Raw genomic sequence first — 17,177 nt, 5'->3', positions numbered from 1 at the left:
TCTAGCTGTCAGTTTGTTGGTCACTGATTCATGCAGCTTACTTCTGGTGTCACCATAACTCCAACAAATTTTTAGTGTTAGTCTGTGATACCATTGCAGAATGCAATTATGCTTTATTGAATTGCAAAACACATGTATGCTTGTACTACAACTGTTGCCTGGAACCAGCAACATTGCATTCCTCATCCATGCCTTGTAATGCAGGAACTGCCATCGTTTGTTAATCAAACTAATCGTGGGAAGAGACCGACAGATTCCAGGGTAATATTTTTAAGCCAATTACAGAAGTCAGCAATATCACCTGTGTGTGTGTGTGTGTGTGTGTGTGTGTGTGTGTGTGTGTGTGTGTGTGTGTGTGTGTGTGTCACAAACAGTTGACCAACTTCACATGGATGAAGTTTTAGTTACCTAGCAATAGCAGGTCTCTAAGTAAACTACTACTGCATTCAACAAAAGGCACATAGGGAACTTCTCGCTACGCAGGACAGTGTAAATGGATTGCAGTGACTGAAGTATTATCAAAGAATTTTCATTTAATATAAAGGAATATGGCATTGTTAGTTAATAAACATTATAATTCCAGCATATTTGCTTCACAGTTATGATAATTTGTGGCGAATATGGCATTTTTCATTACCAAACATAACTCCCATACACTTACTTCACATTTTTCTTTACCAAACATAACTCCCATAAACTTACTTCACAATCTTTTTTTTTTTTATAAATACAGGAAAACTTTCATCAATAGAGACTACGTTCTATGATTATAGGGATTCTGTGAATCACAACTTCAATCAAATTTCTATTTCTTTTATTCACAAAACAAAATAAATTCTTGGGGATAAAAATAAGGAAGATGCAGACAAATCCACAAATGATGGACTCTTCAACAATTCAGACAATGTACATACAGGCATTTAGAAAACAAATGAGAGAAGGTATAACTCTGATGCTCCAGTTGTAGCTCCAGAAATGTAACAATTAAAATTCTTGTCCTAAAACACTTCTCTGGCCTGATATCCAATTTTACCTGAAATACTAATGCAATAGCCATATTTCCACACCCTTTCAATCAAAGTTTGAATGAAAGAGTCAATGATTACTCTCCAAGACAGCAAAGAATTTCAAATTTAAAAGATTATTCACAGTAATTTAATGTTATCTGTGATGTTCAAATTTGTTCTCACAAACAGGTACACACTTAAATCAAAAGATGAATTTAGTAAAGCAGACATAATTTTACAATAATGACTTTTCCTCTGTGTTGGAAAACAGTTTTCATTTAGTTCTAATAGCTTGTCAACTTAATGTGGAAAATTTTAAATAATGCTTACACTGAGTATTTATCCAAAGTAACTTCTGTTTAAAAAAATTTGTATGTGCAAAACTTGCTTGGTGAAATATCACACTGAGGTTAAGACAGTCTTCCTGCACAACAAATGAAAGTTAAACAATAAACACAATTTGTGATAAGAAAGGAAACCGAAACACTAAACAATTTTAAATATATCAAACAGGGCACAAAGGATAGCTATATTTGTGTATCTCACTTCTTTCACTTGTTTGTTCATCCACTCACTCTTACTTCCTCAAATAATATTTTATGAAAACACACTGTCTGTACACTAGCTTCTTCAGATAGGATATATAAAAAGTCCATAAACAATTCTTACTATCAATTTCTTACTTAGTCATTCAATATTCACTCACAAACACACAAATGCACAATGAAAAATGCAACAGCAGGCCTCTCCTAGAAGGCAGATCATATCACCATTTTCTTCTCATCAATGTAGTTCTTTCAGTACGAAATCACAGTGTAACATTTTAACAGTTCATTTTACACAACACACAAGTGTAAAATTTCATATTCAAACTTTCTCAGTATGACAGCTGACTATGTAAATGTATCACAAGCAGAATAATAATGCCCAGTTTGGAATATTGAGCAACAGGGCTCACTAATATTTGTTTTAACTTGGGTTACAGTGGTAAAAGCAAGTATTTACATTTGGTAAAAGTGAGGAAAAGTCATTTCACCAAAAATATGTCATTTATGACTGAGCTATTCTGCAAATAAAAAACACACATTTCTGTTATACTGGTGGAACAACCAAAGCTAACAGAGTAATCACAGCTTAATAAAAAAACAAACACTTCTGTGTTTTTGAAAACAATACTCAGAATTTTCAGTCTGTGTAATAGCACTACTTTCGTTCCCTCTGAGCATCATTATTCAAACTAGCAATACTGTTCAAATATTCTTTATTAATCTCAACAGTCCAAGTGCTGATACTACGATAAATGGAAAGAATGCTGTCCTTCCATAGCAGCTAGTTTTAACTTGGCCTTCATCACTTCAATTGAAGAATAATCTGGTAGTTTGAGGTAGTTTACACAAGTCATCACAGATGGTAAAAAGTCATCGGGGTTCATATTTGGTTCCAGTGTTTTACGCACAACTGTGAGCGGTGGGGATAGACTTTTGAATCCTGTAAATGAAATAATGGTATATATCAGACAATTTGTAACTGCAATGCTTTCAATTTGTACAAATCAGATAAAGTTCAGTTTCTAAAGATATTTTCTATCAGAAAGTAACTAACACTACATACTTCTTATGGGGAAAAATGGCACGGAATTTTTTTTTAAGGAAGAAATTTCTGACAAGGCTGGATAATTTGTGTTTTCTGTGCAATTTCATATACTTCAATGCAAATGCACATTTTAGTTCTTGTTATATTAGTGAACAAAATAATAAGCAAAGGCGGAACAGAAGTATTGTTTACCTCCAACAGGCAGCCTTGGAGACCCAGTAACAAACTGGATAAAAAGTCGTCGTTCTTCACTATCATAAAGACTAAGAATTTCAAATAAGAAACGAATAGCACGAGAGTCTGGTGTATATCCATGATCTGGTCGACAGCATTCCATAAGCATTTTGACGTCCCAACCGGATGAGGATGCAACACCACCACAGAAAACAGCTTCCAATTCCTCCGGGTAAAACATGTGCAAATGAGAAAGTGGAAAAACAGACTCAAACCCTTCACGAAGGGCTTCCATTTGTCTTGAAACACCTTCAACCAGGAACCAGTGGCAGACAAGCTATAAAAAGAAACCAAATATGTAAGTACACTGCTTTTTATGGTACAGTAACCAAAACTCTCAAATAACCAATTTATAGAATTGAAGGGCTACTAGCTAATGTTTCTCAGTTTGGAAATTACAGAAACGATAATTCTATATTTTAATGTCAACAGTTGAAAATCTAACAGCTCAATGCAAGTAGCTCTTTAGCGTAACTGCAAGTTACTTTTGTGTTGATGGAAAAAACCTTATTTCAGAGATAAAGTGGTGAAATATTACAAAGTGGTCCATTTTTCCCTTAATAAATCACTGTCGCATAAAACTTTATTGAAGGCATTTTTGACAAAATGCAGTAAACAGTAATGGGATGCAGTTGTATATGTACAAATAAAGTTTATTAATATTGTTCTATGAAGGCAGAATATTGTATGCTGGACAAAATGCGTATGTGGCTGGCACTTAATGAGAAGTTCATATACCTTTTTTTTGTGCTTTTGCAGAAACCTAGCAACTGACATCCAATACTGGCACACACTGAATTTGCAGAAGCCTAGCAAATGACATCCAATACTGGCACACACTAAATTTGTTGAAACTATTCACAACAGTCACCAAGTAGACACTGAAGCGAGACAGGATACTAATCAGTAGGTCATTTGTACTATGTATACTTTAAGTCAAATGTTTTCAACATCTATATATTATCTGTAACTTTACTGGTGCTGTTTTAAAGTTCAGTCAACAAAATCTGAATGGACAGGGCAAGTGGCTAATTTCTAACATGGAATGGTGATAAAATAAAAGTGAGTGTATGTGAAGTGCATCAACACTTGACTAATGCCCTGTTGGGGCCTAAAATAAGCCTCTCTCCACATACGAAACTACTGAATAACAATATGGATCACAGAACCGTGACACATTTGACAGTCTTTTTTTACTTTTATTTTTCTGCACAAAGTCTGTACACTTTCTAGAAGTTGCACAGTGCAGAGCTTAGGAGCAGATGAGAATTCAATTCCACAGCACAACTAAATTGTGTGGGGACATGGTCATGAACATGACCCCGAGGGCAATCATTATCACCTACAATATTTTTCCACGCAAGTTATGCAAAAATTTAATATTAGCATGTGGATTTTTATACAGGATTATGGAAAAAGGAAAGAGTAAAGAGGAAGATGATATTTTACACAAAATATTAATGACAAATTCTCAATGTTTTTGACCTAACATTACACTTTTGTACATTCAACTAGAAATGACAATCTCTGTCATTCAGTGACATGGTATTGTTCAAAGAAACACCATGATAAAGTTTCTTGTATTTTTCTGTTGTACTCTTTCAGTTTTTACTACAATGTGAATGTCATAAGGAGACCAAAATGAAGCTGCCTCATTATAATTCAATGGGCAATATTTTTTACTATTTTCAATTCACTGAAACGAATGTACAGATAAATGAGGAGGAGGAGGAGGAGATCAGTGTGTAACATCCTGTCTACAACAAAAGTGATTAGAGACAGAACACAAGCTCTGATTAGGGAAGGATAGAGAATGAAAGCGGCTATGGCCTACTGAAGGAACCATCCTCGCATTTGCCTTAAGTGATTTATGGAAATCACTCAAACAAATTATTTTTTTTAGGTTATAATTTCAGCCTAAAATTTCCGGTGAAGATTTTGGCTATTTGTGATTTCCAATAAACCTGCAATTTCAGTCCATAGTTTCAGAGCTATATGCCAATTATGATATTTTTAACTTCAGGATACCACAAACTCACTCTTTCTTCGATAAACTTATCAGTTTCTCACAGTTCATATTTTGCGTGTGAGAACGTTGGTCAATTTGACTGAAGAAAACAGATAATTTCACCGACTGTCATCCAAAGCCTATACATTTGGATGATGAGATCTGCTACAGTGTGACTGCATTCATAGTGGTGTACCAATTTGAAAAGATCGACCACCTTTGGCCAATGTCAGTTATTGGGCTCCATCAATATTCCACTGGAAGAAGCTGACCAACCGAAGCTTAGAGTGTGCATGAACCAATACATACCTGGTTCGTGTAATATTACACATTTGGAGGACAATAAACATGAGTTTAACTTATATTAGTGCTGGTTGAATTGCAGGGCTTCGGAGCAGCAATTTTCCTAGTGTTATTAAAAACAGACATGGTCTTATTCAATTAAATGTAGCTGGGAAGAAAGATAAGTCCTTCATGCTTGCCTAGAACCCACAATCCCACCCCTAACACTGTTCTTTCTTTTACAGCAACAACGAGACACATACCTCGTGAAACGTAGTGACCTACCCTGTCCTGTCACATGTCTGAGCTATAATGTTTAGAGCATGAAGTTTTGGGATTATGTATCAAACCTGGAAACCCTTTATTTGCTTGGCATGAGCTGGCCAAAATGGTTCTTAAATCAGAAGTATGAATGTTAATCCACAAAAGCTTAACTTTTCCCTATTCCTGTCATCACAATGTGGAATGTGCAATTATAAGTGTTGAGTATCTTTGAGATATCTCAATGATATAGTAGAATTTGTTGACATTAAGAGAGCTCCAAAACACTATTCATTCACTTTCTGCAATCTAAGCTTTGTGATATTTCAAAGAACTTTAAATTACCAGATGATGTATATAACGCGTGGCAGGACGATGATGGAAACATTGCATTTGTCATAATGTGGAAATGGAGCAATTTATTTGATGGCCAAAACAGCATGATTACTGACCTTCAGGCAAAGAGTGGAAGAATTTCTGCATTTTTAAACCATTCACGTGCCACCATGGTTGAAGTGCCACCAAGGTTGCTGTCCAAATCCAGTGCCAAAACAACTGTGGGGCACTACGGATAATACATGACGGGGATGAAAAATGGCTGCAGAGATGTCTATGGGCTAATAGGTGTAAACAGCTGAGCAACTGACCACCCAGATGAACCAAGGAGGAGCAATGTTGCTGCGTAAGGATATTTGCAGCAGGTGCCTCATTCATGCATCCATGCTAACTTCTATTCACTGGCAAAGAAGGGTGGAATTTGCACACAAATACCACAAATGGACGTCCACTGAGTGGTGACAAGTGGCTTTTTCAGATGAATCTTGTTTTATGCTCCATCAGACAGATGGCCGTTAGCGTATACGATGTGAAACATCTGAAAGTAGACATCCAGCAACAATTATTGGAAGTGTGCGGCCTGGAGGATGGAGCATTACGGTCTACAGGTTGTTTTCAGGGCATTCTCTGGGTAATGTCACCATCTGGGAAAACACAATGGATCAACAAAAGTGAGCAGTATCTATCCTTGGGAATCATGTCCACTCCTACATTGTTTCTTCTCCACACAATGGCTCCTGCCAGCAGGACTATGCAATCTGTCACATGGGTGAATGTGCGTGTTTCAAAGACCACCAGAATGAGTTTACCGTATTCCTCTGGCCGACAAACTCCTCAGATTTAAACCCAATTGAGAATCTATGGGACCATATCAATCGGGCTGTATGTGTCACTAGTTGTAAATCAAGAAAGCTAGCACAGCTGGCCATGGCACTGGACTCAGCTGGCTCCACATCCCTGATAGTACCTTCCAGAATCTGACTCCCTTCCTGCACGTTACACAGTGGTCCATACTGCAGAACATGTTTATTCAGGCTTTTGGCAGGTGGTCACATTAATGGGACTGGAAAGCTAATGCTCATTATGAGACCGATGTTTACAGGTCATTTGTAATACAATGGTGTGATAAAACTAATACATGTACGTAAGCAGCAACTGCCATATCATATAACACAAGCCACTCTCTGGGGTATGGTAAGTAATTCACTAAAAATTTTCATTTTCTCATAAAAAACATCTAAACGCGGTATTCTATGAGACAATAAGCTTATTAATGTTGTTTGAAACCAAACATATTTTACATTAAAATTGAGCTATTCAAGAGTGGACGATGCTGATAACACACCACACACTTCACTTCATAATGGTTAAAATTAACTACGGCTTCACTCATCAAATACTGAAATCGAAGTACAAGAAACGAATGTTAACTTAACAACTTTCAGGTATCACTAAGTTACAGAATCCCTCATTCAGGAATAATTACAGACATTTCTCAAGAAATTTTATGAATTTGTTGTCTAAATAGATGACAGAAATTTGGTGTCCATTACATCCACGTGTTAATGTACAGTTCATGTTACTCAACTTTCTGTCATCATGAAATATGTACCATATTTACCCAAATCTAAGCTGCAGCTGAAAACCACCTACTCCAGTCCTGTAACCCGGAAGGTGTGCACGATCAGAGGCAGAGCCATGTGTGAAAGCACCCACGTGATTTACCAACTGACCTGCCTACACTGTGATGCATTCTATGTGGGAATGACCAGCAACAAACTGTCCATTCGCATGAATGGACACAGGCAGACAGTGTTTGTTGGTAATGAGGATCACCCTGTGGCTAAACATGCCTTGGTGCACAGCCAGCACATCTTGGCACAGTGTTACACCGTCCGGGTTATCTGGATACTTCCCACCAACACCAACCTATCCGAACTCCGGAGATGGGAACTTGCCCTTCAGTATATCCTCTCTTCTCGTCATCCGCCAGGCCTCAATCTCCGCTAATTTCAAGTTGCCGCCACTCATACCTCACCTGTCTTTCAACAACTTCTTTGCCTCTACACTTCTGCCTCGACTACTTTTAATATACTACACGCAGTTTTTTTTAAAATCTACAGTAGTTGCACTCAATTCATAAGCTTAGGGGTTGAACTTAAGCAAGGTTATTTTGTAGATTAATTTACTCTTTAAAACCACAAAATTTATCTGCATACAGTTTATAGTTGTAGATGATATAAAAATCAATACAAAAGTCCGTTCCTGTGGTTCATTTCCGACTTTATCACTATTCAGCACAAGAACAATACAAATGCCAATAGTACACAACATACATATTCATTGGTGTTTGCCGTTGTCTCAATCGAGTTTGTTAGGGTGACAGCATGTAAGTGACGTAACAGCTACCATGGAAGAATGCACGGTTTAAAAGAAACCATTCTCTTGTCACTGGTAGGAAAACACTAAAAACATACCGATGAAGCGTTGGTCATATAGGCGTAAATCGTGAACACACGTTTGCCAATCAGCTTTTCACAGCATATTTGTAGTGAAGTTGCAGTGTTGTGCAAACAGTGTCACTGAGCTGAGCTTTGCTGGCCCCTTAAGCAAACCTGCAGCATGATTAGCTCTTTTTTCCGGAAAAGAAATAACTTCCTTCTTTAATTTGGCACTAGAATGAATGTGATTCATTATGGTTCACTGAAACCAGCACTTCACAAATTCAACAAAACAATACATGAAATGAAAATGAGCCACAGCTTATGAACTCTTAAATGTGCCTTATGCACTGTAGGTATTTAGGTAAAGAAACTAATTTTTGTTGCTATGAATATTTGAAAGGCTGCTACATTCGAAGATGAGCAATACTGAATTTTTATTTCCTTTGTTAAGGATGTATAACAAATCAATGGAAAAAAGAAAAGAAAGAGAAGAAGAAGACAAAGTAGATTCATCTTCTAACTTTTTTATATATATTTTTTTATAGTACAGAAGTTTTGGTGCCAGTATCTGTGCACTTGCAAAGCATGCCTGTCCAGTGCTGCATCTACTTGATCGCCAAATTTAAGAGTGGCAGTGTCTACTGCTATTTTTCAGAACATCCGTTTGCTTTGCACTCGATTTTAAGATTGAGTGTTTTTTGAATCCTAGAAACCGGAAAAAAGTGTGGCTTGTATTTGTGTGTATATGGTATTATGACTGGTTAATTACAATCCAATGTAATTTATGGGTATATCCAAGACTTGCAACACACTAATTTATGTGTTAACAAATAAGCTCTCACTATACGTCAATTCAGAGCAGAAATAATATTTTGTACACTATTAATATTTTACACTATTTTTTAAAAAAATTTAACGCTAATTTAGAGAATAACAAAGGTTACCTTAATGTAATGGTCAATTGTATGTACTGTGAGTGCCATGTCTTTGCCACCACGACACATTTCCACATTGGCATGACCAGGTAATGTGAAATCAAGTCCAAGGTCAGCTATAGGACAGCCATCCAGATCTAGATGTTCAATAAGGTGACGACGTTGTGGGTCCTGGGCGAGGCGATCTCTCAGACGAGAGACCTGTTGGAGTCTACCCAGTGTAGCATGAACTGCTGGGCACACATGAGCCAGGTCAGGTAGTGAGAGTGTTCCTTCGTGCCCCAGTAGCCAACGATAAAATACAACACTGAACGGCAGATCCAGCTGTTGAAAATTAGAGTATATAATCACATTTAACAATTCCACAAAAATTTAAAACGTTTCCAATTCTGAGCAAAATAGTAGAATCAACAATAATAATTGTTTATCTTTTAACAGTAAATTCTGACGAAAGCAACACACTAATATCAAACAGAATAAAGACTTTGCACTTTTTGTAGCCAATGTCAACTCAATATTAGAGTGAACCAAATTACAGTTTTTCGAACACTATTTCTATTACAGGTAAGAAATTTGCTTATCTCTCATCAAAATTGCTAGTCCAGATCTTCAGCTGGAAACCATCACCACAGTGTCAAATATTAAGAGATATTTTCTTCTGGTAATCTGACCCCCTTACCAATCTAGTGCCTTCACATTCGGGTTATGTCATTTACACAAATATTAGGAAGTATATGTTTGATACAACTTCTTCAGCCACTGTTTCTCTTTCACTGCCAAATAAATGGCATCAATTATAACTGTAAATGGAAGGCCAACAAACAGACCAGTATCTGGAAAATGGCAATAGATGGTCGAATTCCAGCTGATGATGAATGGCATGTCGTATTAGAATACTGTTCCACATACAGTAGTTTCAGAGATGCTACGTTATTACTATTTCTGCTGATCTCCAGTGTAATTTGTAAGAAACTCCTAAGCTTGGGTAGCAACTTACAATCTCTTTACATCTGAATTACAGACACTTCCACACAAACTGATGCATTAGTTTTATATGGTCATAGAACAGAAAAGTGTTCTATCCGAGGATTGCATTTTTGTGGTCAAAAAGACTTTACACCACATTTATCTTTTCTCTAGTTCTAAATTTTCATTTTAATGTAATTTATTTACAACCACTTTATGACAAAGCAAAATGTCTTAACAAATTCGTGGTTTTAGATGTCCAAGGTTTGTGTGAATTTGTCAGGAGAGAGTGGCATAACTACTTAAGTCACCAATGTAGTTAATAGCAACATGCTGCAAAAAAATTATGCAAGAACTAAAGTCATGATGATCATGACATCGGTAGCTCTCCTTTGTGAGAGATTACTGAAAAAAAGGGGAGGAGAATAGCTTCTTTTTAGAAGGTAGCAGAAAAGGTTGTGCTGATGACTTGGGTGTAATGATTAAGCAGGCAAATCTAATTACATATTGTACTTTTAATGAATTTTGTACATTATACCAATATCTGGGAGAGATTTAACTGCATCTTATGAAACACACAAAAACTAAACTTACCATTCTGGAATCCATTACAGCTTTTGCCATTAATTTTCCAAGAAACCTAAATTTGCTCTTGACTTTGGCAACAGTACTGGACTTTGCTGTGCGAGGAAGAGGTGTTGGGAAAAGGCCAACCGGTGAATGAATGTAACTGGTGCCACCTTCACTGTCAGTTGGTTCTGTACGTTCTCCATTCCATAACTCCAAATCTGCACGCTGCAGTTCACGAGATACGAGAGCATAGAACTCCAATGTAGGACCAAGTCCTGTTCCCACCTGTAACATCACAACAAATTAGTGGCCTATGGCCAAATATTGAATGCACTGAAAATAATGTCTGAAAGTTCATACAACTGCAACATATAAAAGAATAACCTTTTTAACAGATTATACACAAACATAACAAAACTGGCAGTTTATATGAGAAATGCTAGAATTTTTAAAATATGCTATTCATTTGAAAACCAATTTAGTCAGCAATGATCTTCTTCAGATAAGTCCATGTTAAAAAAAAAAAAAAATAGTGCCAAGACTGGCAGTGTTAAAAAATAAAATATGTGCTAAAACTAAAGAATAAACATTATTTATGAACCATACAGTGTGGCCAGTGTCATCATACTGTATTTGCAACTGTAGCAAAAGCATGTGGTATTACAAATGCCATGTATTATGAAGCTCCAGGATGATGTGCATTTTGGAGAGAAAACAATTCAATTTTTATACAATTACATAGAGTAGGTGAGAAGATTTATGTTAATTCAGGGTGTATATGTGCACAAGTGAGGGGGTGGGGGAATCCCGGATTTCCAGGCAAAAATTACACTTTTTCTATGTTAAATGACAATATACTTTCCCTTGGAACTGTGAAAATTATCAATCCTTTGGATGGTTAAGGTTTTATATACCAGCGTAGAACTTTCCAGCATTTTACAAAAAAAACAGCAAACCTTTGATGTGCAGCAACATGTATGTTGCATATTTCCATTTTATGATATGCTGCATATTTTCATATTGCGAAAAAATAAATTCAAACTCCACCAAACATAGCACATTAGTTTCTGAGGCATTGAATTAGAGATCGCGATGCGATTTTGTAAGCCAATCATAGCTCATGTCATCTCCCCAACCGATGACAGCAGATATTCAGCGCACAGGAAACGTGATGTAGACAGCCAATAGCAACATTACTGTTAAGTAGTGCAAACACGTAAATGGGAAAAGTTAATGGTCTAAATTAATGTAAATAGTGTAGCTACTAGAAAAGCTAAGCTTTTACACGTAATACTGCCCCCCCCCCTTTCTCTCTCTCTCTCTCTCTCTCTCTCTCTCTCTCTCTCTCTCACACACACACACACACACACACACACACTTTTGCAAGTGTTACACTTAAAAACACATCACACAAATGTGCCAGTAAAATTTTAATAATGACATAAATGTCTGGTCTTCTGGGCTCGAAATTCTTTTAAGTGGCTGGTCCTCAAAGCATTAAGTTTTAAATGAGAGTCAAACTTATCTCTGATTTATAATACAGTCTCACATGCAAAATAATTCATCTGGCATAAAATAAAATTTACTTTGAAAGTAACACTTTTCAATCCACCATTCGCAATATTTTCCTGCTACCTGTTAGAAATAGGTTATTTCAGCAGTTACCAGGGAGCGCCAGAAAATGGGCATTCCTGCGCATCCACAGCTATGTATAAAGCTTTAACAGAACTTACATTACTTCATAAAAGAAAAAGGATGTCAGAGGATACTCTAAGAGCATTGAAATTTTGTGAACCATAATAAATATGTAATTTGACTTAAAGTGCACATTTGTATGTCCAGATCCACAATGAAGTAGTCCCCAACATGATATTAAGCTTTTCAGTATGGTTTTCGGGATGTAAATTTTTTCTTTTTTTTTGGAATACTACTACTGTTTTATCTCAGGTTTGGTTCTGTATTATGGCATAGGTTACAGAAGATGAAAATGTGCACTCTAAATTCAGCAAACAGTTGAAACTGGGCAATAGTGTGGAATGAAACACTACGTTTCAAGTAAATTGACTGCCTCAGCGAAAAAGATGAATAAAAGCCGAATTTCTTTAGCAAATCGACATAATAACTTCACTGTTCTGCAAGACATATCAGTCCTTACCAGTAAAAATTGCAAGAATTTAACTGAAAACCAAAACAATGAAAAATTTACAGAATTATCAGAAGTTCCCAGGTTTTTTTTTTTCCTTTTTCTACTGGACTAAAAAATTCCTGTGGTTTTTCCGGCTGTCCCGAGGAGTAAACACCCTGTAGTTATTTGCATTTTGCAAGTTCACAGTACTGCTATGAGTACTCTATTGGTAGCTTACTATTCAAACCTGTTCAAGAAAAATATAGTGAAAACCTTTCTAGCATCCAAAATCAAACTCATTATTTGGCCCACGTTCAGTAGTAGAAACTAATCTGGACACCCTATTTTTGTTCTTCCATACTCCTAAAAACTCTTACTTCATCAATCTCTCCATAAAATTTTTCCACATTAAACACACAAATCAACGACAACAATATAAAAAAAGGATAGATTCCTGCTCACCATAAAGACGACACACTGAATTACAGACAGATACAATGGAATGATTGTTATAATTTAGCTTTAGGCCCAAGCCTCCTTCAGAAAAGCAAGCACCCCTCACGCACCCGACTGTCACCTCTGGCAGCTCGGACTTGCACGCATCCCAGTCTGAGAAGCTGAAGATGACTGTGTGCATGTACGTGTGTGTGTGTATACGTGGACAAGGAAAAAAAATTCCCAGATTTCCTGGTTAAAAATACACTTTCTCCCGGGTGAAAACATATTTTTTCCCTGTTCATTGACAGTATATTTCCTCTCGGAACTGTATAACTTATCAGTCCTTTGAATGATTATGGTTTTACACACGGGCGTAGAATTTCCCGGCGCTTTATAAAACTAAACACAGGGAAAAAAAACCACGTTTCGGAAAGATCTTTGATGTGCAGCAACATGTACGCTGTATTTTCATATTACGAAAGTATAAATTCGAATTCCACCAAACATCGCATGTTACTTTCTGAAGCATTGAAATCGAGACTGCGATGTGCTTTTGTAAGCCAGTCACAGCTCATGTCACATTATCTCGCCAGCCGATGACAGCGGGTATTCAGACCTTAGGACACATGATGTAGTCAGCCAATAGCAACATCACTGTCAAGTAGCACGAACACAAAAACAGAAAAAGTTAATGGTTTAAATTAATATACACAGTGTTGCTACACGAAACGAAAAGCTTTCACATATAATATTGTGTCTATAAGATTAATATGCTGCAAGAGAAGCTAAGCTGTCACATATAATGTTGGTCTTTTAGGCGCGTATTATAAATTACGATACATCACACAAATGTGCCAGTAAAATTTTTAATAACGACATAAGTGATCTTCTGGGCTCGAACTTCATCTAAATGGCTCGACATCAAATAGTTGATTTTTAAATGAGAGTCAAACGCTCTGTGGTGTAAGAAATTCATCGTACATTCTCGCACACTGTTCAACTTGCGTAAAAGGAAATTTACTTTTATGGTAATGCTTTTCAAACCACCATTCGGAATATTTTCCCACGACCTGTTAGAAATAGTTTCATTTCTGCAGTTGCCAGAGAGTGCCAGATGACAGGCATCACCGTGCTTGCGCAGCTACAATGCATTTAAGGAGCCCATTTTTTCGTACGTGTAAAACATTAAAAGATCTTACATTATGTCATAAAAGAAACAAGACATCAGAGGATACTCCAAGAGCATTGGAATTTCGTGACCCATACTAAAATGTGCACATTCGTATGTCCAGATTCCCAGTGAAGAAGGCCACGACCTGATATTAAGTGTATCAATGTGGTTTTGGGGATGTAAATTTTCTTTGAGTACCAATACTGTGTTATCTCATGTTTGGTTGTTTATTATGGCACAATGCCATACATGCTAGAAGTTGAAAATGTGCACTTGAAATGCAGTGAACAGTGTGTGGAATTAAACACTTCGTTTCAAATATTTTGTCTGCCTCAGCGGAAAAGATTAATAAAAGGAAATTTCTTTAGCAAACTGACAAAAATAACTTCATTGTTCTGCAAGGCAATTAATGTTTGACTGTCAGGAAGGTGGAAATAGAATAAAATCTGCTAACAACAACACATTTTAGCCTTCCATAATTATGTGAATGTAGTTTAATTCACTTGATAGCTCGCAGCCATAGAAATCCATTTAGTTTTCATTTGATGTGAGAGCAGTAAACGAAGAGGAAATAGCAAAATCACTAAATGTAAACACGGGTCACGAGGATGTAATATCTCTTTATATTCGATGAATTATTCGGATCAATTCTACCCTTGAATGACGTTTACTAATTTTCTATCTTCATACTCGCAGAATCCATGCGAAAAGTAGCTCATACAATAGCTATGCCATGAGCGCATAAGTATTCTTTGTAGTACTCTCTCTGGTGGTTGTTAGAAAAAAAAAAAGAAAGGGAGCTGCCGAGATTGTCTTCGTGCCGATTAGCCTGAGCTTGGTTTGGATGAACTGTAATCTGATTATTGAGATTTATCACAGAAGATAACTGATACGAACTGTATGATTAAAAGGAAATATATATAGATTGCTCCTTCACATAAAAGGTGTGTATTTGAAATTTGAGAATTAATGATATTTATCGATATATTGCGTAGCTGTTAATCAGAAGAGAACTTCCGAAAGACTGGATACGAACCTGCATTTAATAATCCAAGAGCTCCATTACTTCTTCGGAAGGTTAAACTTCATCAAAGCCAAATATCCGCTTGATATGAGGTTTCCCGACTGATTATACAACGCTCCCAAAATTACGAGGCATTTTATTTGTACAGATTAGCAGACTGCTGCAAAGCACGAGCCTGCAGAGAAGAAAAATCATCGCCTGATTTCATTCTAACAAGTAAAATTTCAGAATCATTTTGAGTGACTGAGCTATGACTGTGTTTCCTATCATGAATGATTGATTGCTCGAACGAATTGAGAGCTACTGAATTACGTAGATAGGAGGAAAAATTACAAGGAGATTACCCATTCGCCTGCTCACACAGCATTCTTCTATCGCATGTCACCGTATTTCACTATGTGGAATTGAAATGTGTATCTTTTGTACTGGACGACATCAAACCACATTCACGACAGTGGAAATTAGAATGTCCTGTGGTGCCTCTCCTGCTTACAGTCAGCCGATTTCGCATCCTGTCCCTCTTTTACATTTTTTTAAAAAAAAAAGAACTCTTCAGAAAATTGCACTCTTTATTCCCTATTAGCTAACAACTTGCTGCTTTGTGTGACATAAAATTAAATATAGGATACATAGAGCCAGTAAAAACATGAGACAAGCAAGGCTATCACATTTCTTCAATCCTTAGCTCCTAGAATTTTTTTCTCTCTAATCTTGCTATAGTTTTATATGGTGTGCTTTTCTTTCTGCGAAAGAATCTATTACCTCAAAGATCGTCAAACGTTTTGCTAGACGAAAAATCGAAATGACGCTGTCTAATATTGAAAAAGCTGTTAATACAAATAGGACCAAAGACTGGTGTGGTTTCCCTCTCTGATTACGTCTATTTTGTCACTGTCTGCTAGATAAAACAAACTAGGCCTTTCTAATACTGCAACAATTGTAACACACACTAAATAAACGAGACTGGTTTGGCACAAACGGTCTTTTTTGTAACAACAGAATATAATTCACAAAGTACCAATATCAAATGCCTATTAAGCCTATTACAAGAAAAAAGCTTTACGTTAGAGAATAGTTTCGCACTTCATTCATACGTTTCAGTATCTCAAGCATGAGATCGAATAGTAGTAGTACGAAATTTTTATACGAACTTTGAATCGTCATATTGTTCCATAATTTGTGTGATGTCCCAGTTTCTTCTCCTTCCTCGTTCTAACAAACAGTCTTGTTATCACTAATTCTGTAACTATTCCTGCCAGTGTCAAAGCTTATTCACAGGTTAACTTCAATAACCCCGCCAGAATCACCGGTTTGGTTATCCCGCGATTATTCTCCGGTTAGGCGTTATTACATGTTCGTACAATGCGTTTTCCGCGCTTCTTCCAGAATAGAACTTAAAGCGGCTGCTAGCTGGGGACTGTACAACTGGCTGTTACTAGTATAGCGATCTGTCCAAAAATTTTCCGTCAAAATTTCATTTTCTTCGATACACCGAGAAGGTAATATGTAATCTTTCTTACCTGTTATTTGTTTATTTCCACTCCTGTAGTCTGAATCTATGGATCTCGCTAGTAATTATAACAACGCTCATCATTCGCAAACCCAATCAACCACACAATCAGACAGGGGTTGGCATTCAGCCTTTCGGCTTTACTCTGGTCAGCTCGTATAGCCGCTTTTGTCTGTAGGAAAGTTTGTTTCTACATGCAACGAGGATTCCCCTCACAGAGACATCATGTACACTACGCGCGCATTCACAAATCAACTTACGATTCATTCAGAA

The 17,177-nt window shown here is 36.7% G+C and overlaps 1 protein-coding gene across 4 annotated transcripts in view; it reads right to left on the bottom strand.

Moving 5' to 3' along the window:
* Positions 1-799: 799 nt before the first annotated feature.
* LOC124594785 (E3 ubiquitin-protein ligase TRIP12) overlaps positions 800-17,177 on the bottom strand; it is a 232,545-nt gene continuing 216,167 nt past the window's right edge. For all 4 annotated transcript variants that reach the window (XM_047133192.1, XM_047133195.1, XM_047133193.1 and 1 more), the window contains exons 30-33: positions 10,661-10,921; positions 9,110-9,424; positions 2,793-3,111; positions 800-2,495 (exon numbers count right to left, since the gene is read on the bottom strand). In XM_047133192.1, coding sequence (XP_046989148.1) covers positions 2,299-2,495; positions 2,793-3,111; positions 9,110-9,424; positions 10,661-10,921 — 1,092 coding nt within the window. In that variant the 3' untranslated portion in view covers positions 800-2,298. The remainder of the gene's footprint in view (positions 2,496-2,792; positions 3,112-9,109; positions 9,425-10,660; positions 10,922-17,177) is intronic.

This window comes from Schistocerca americana, chromosome 2, assembly GCF_021461395.2.
Source record: "Schistocerca americana isolate TAMUIC-IGC-003095 chromosome 2, iqSchAmer2.1, whole genome shotgun sequence".
Lineage (NCBI taxonomy): Eukaryota > Metazoa > Arthropoda > Insecta > Orthoptera > Acrididae > Schistocerca > Schistocerca americana.
This window is presented reverse-complemented; position numbering and strand designations above follow the sequence as displayed.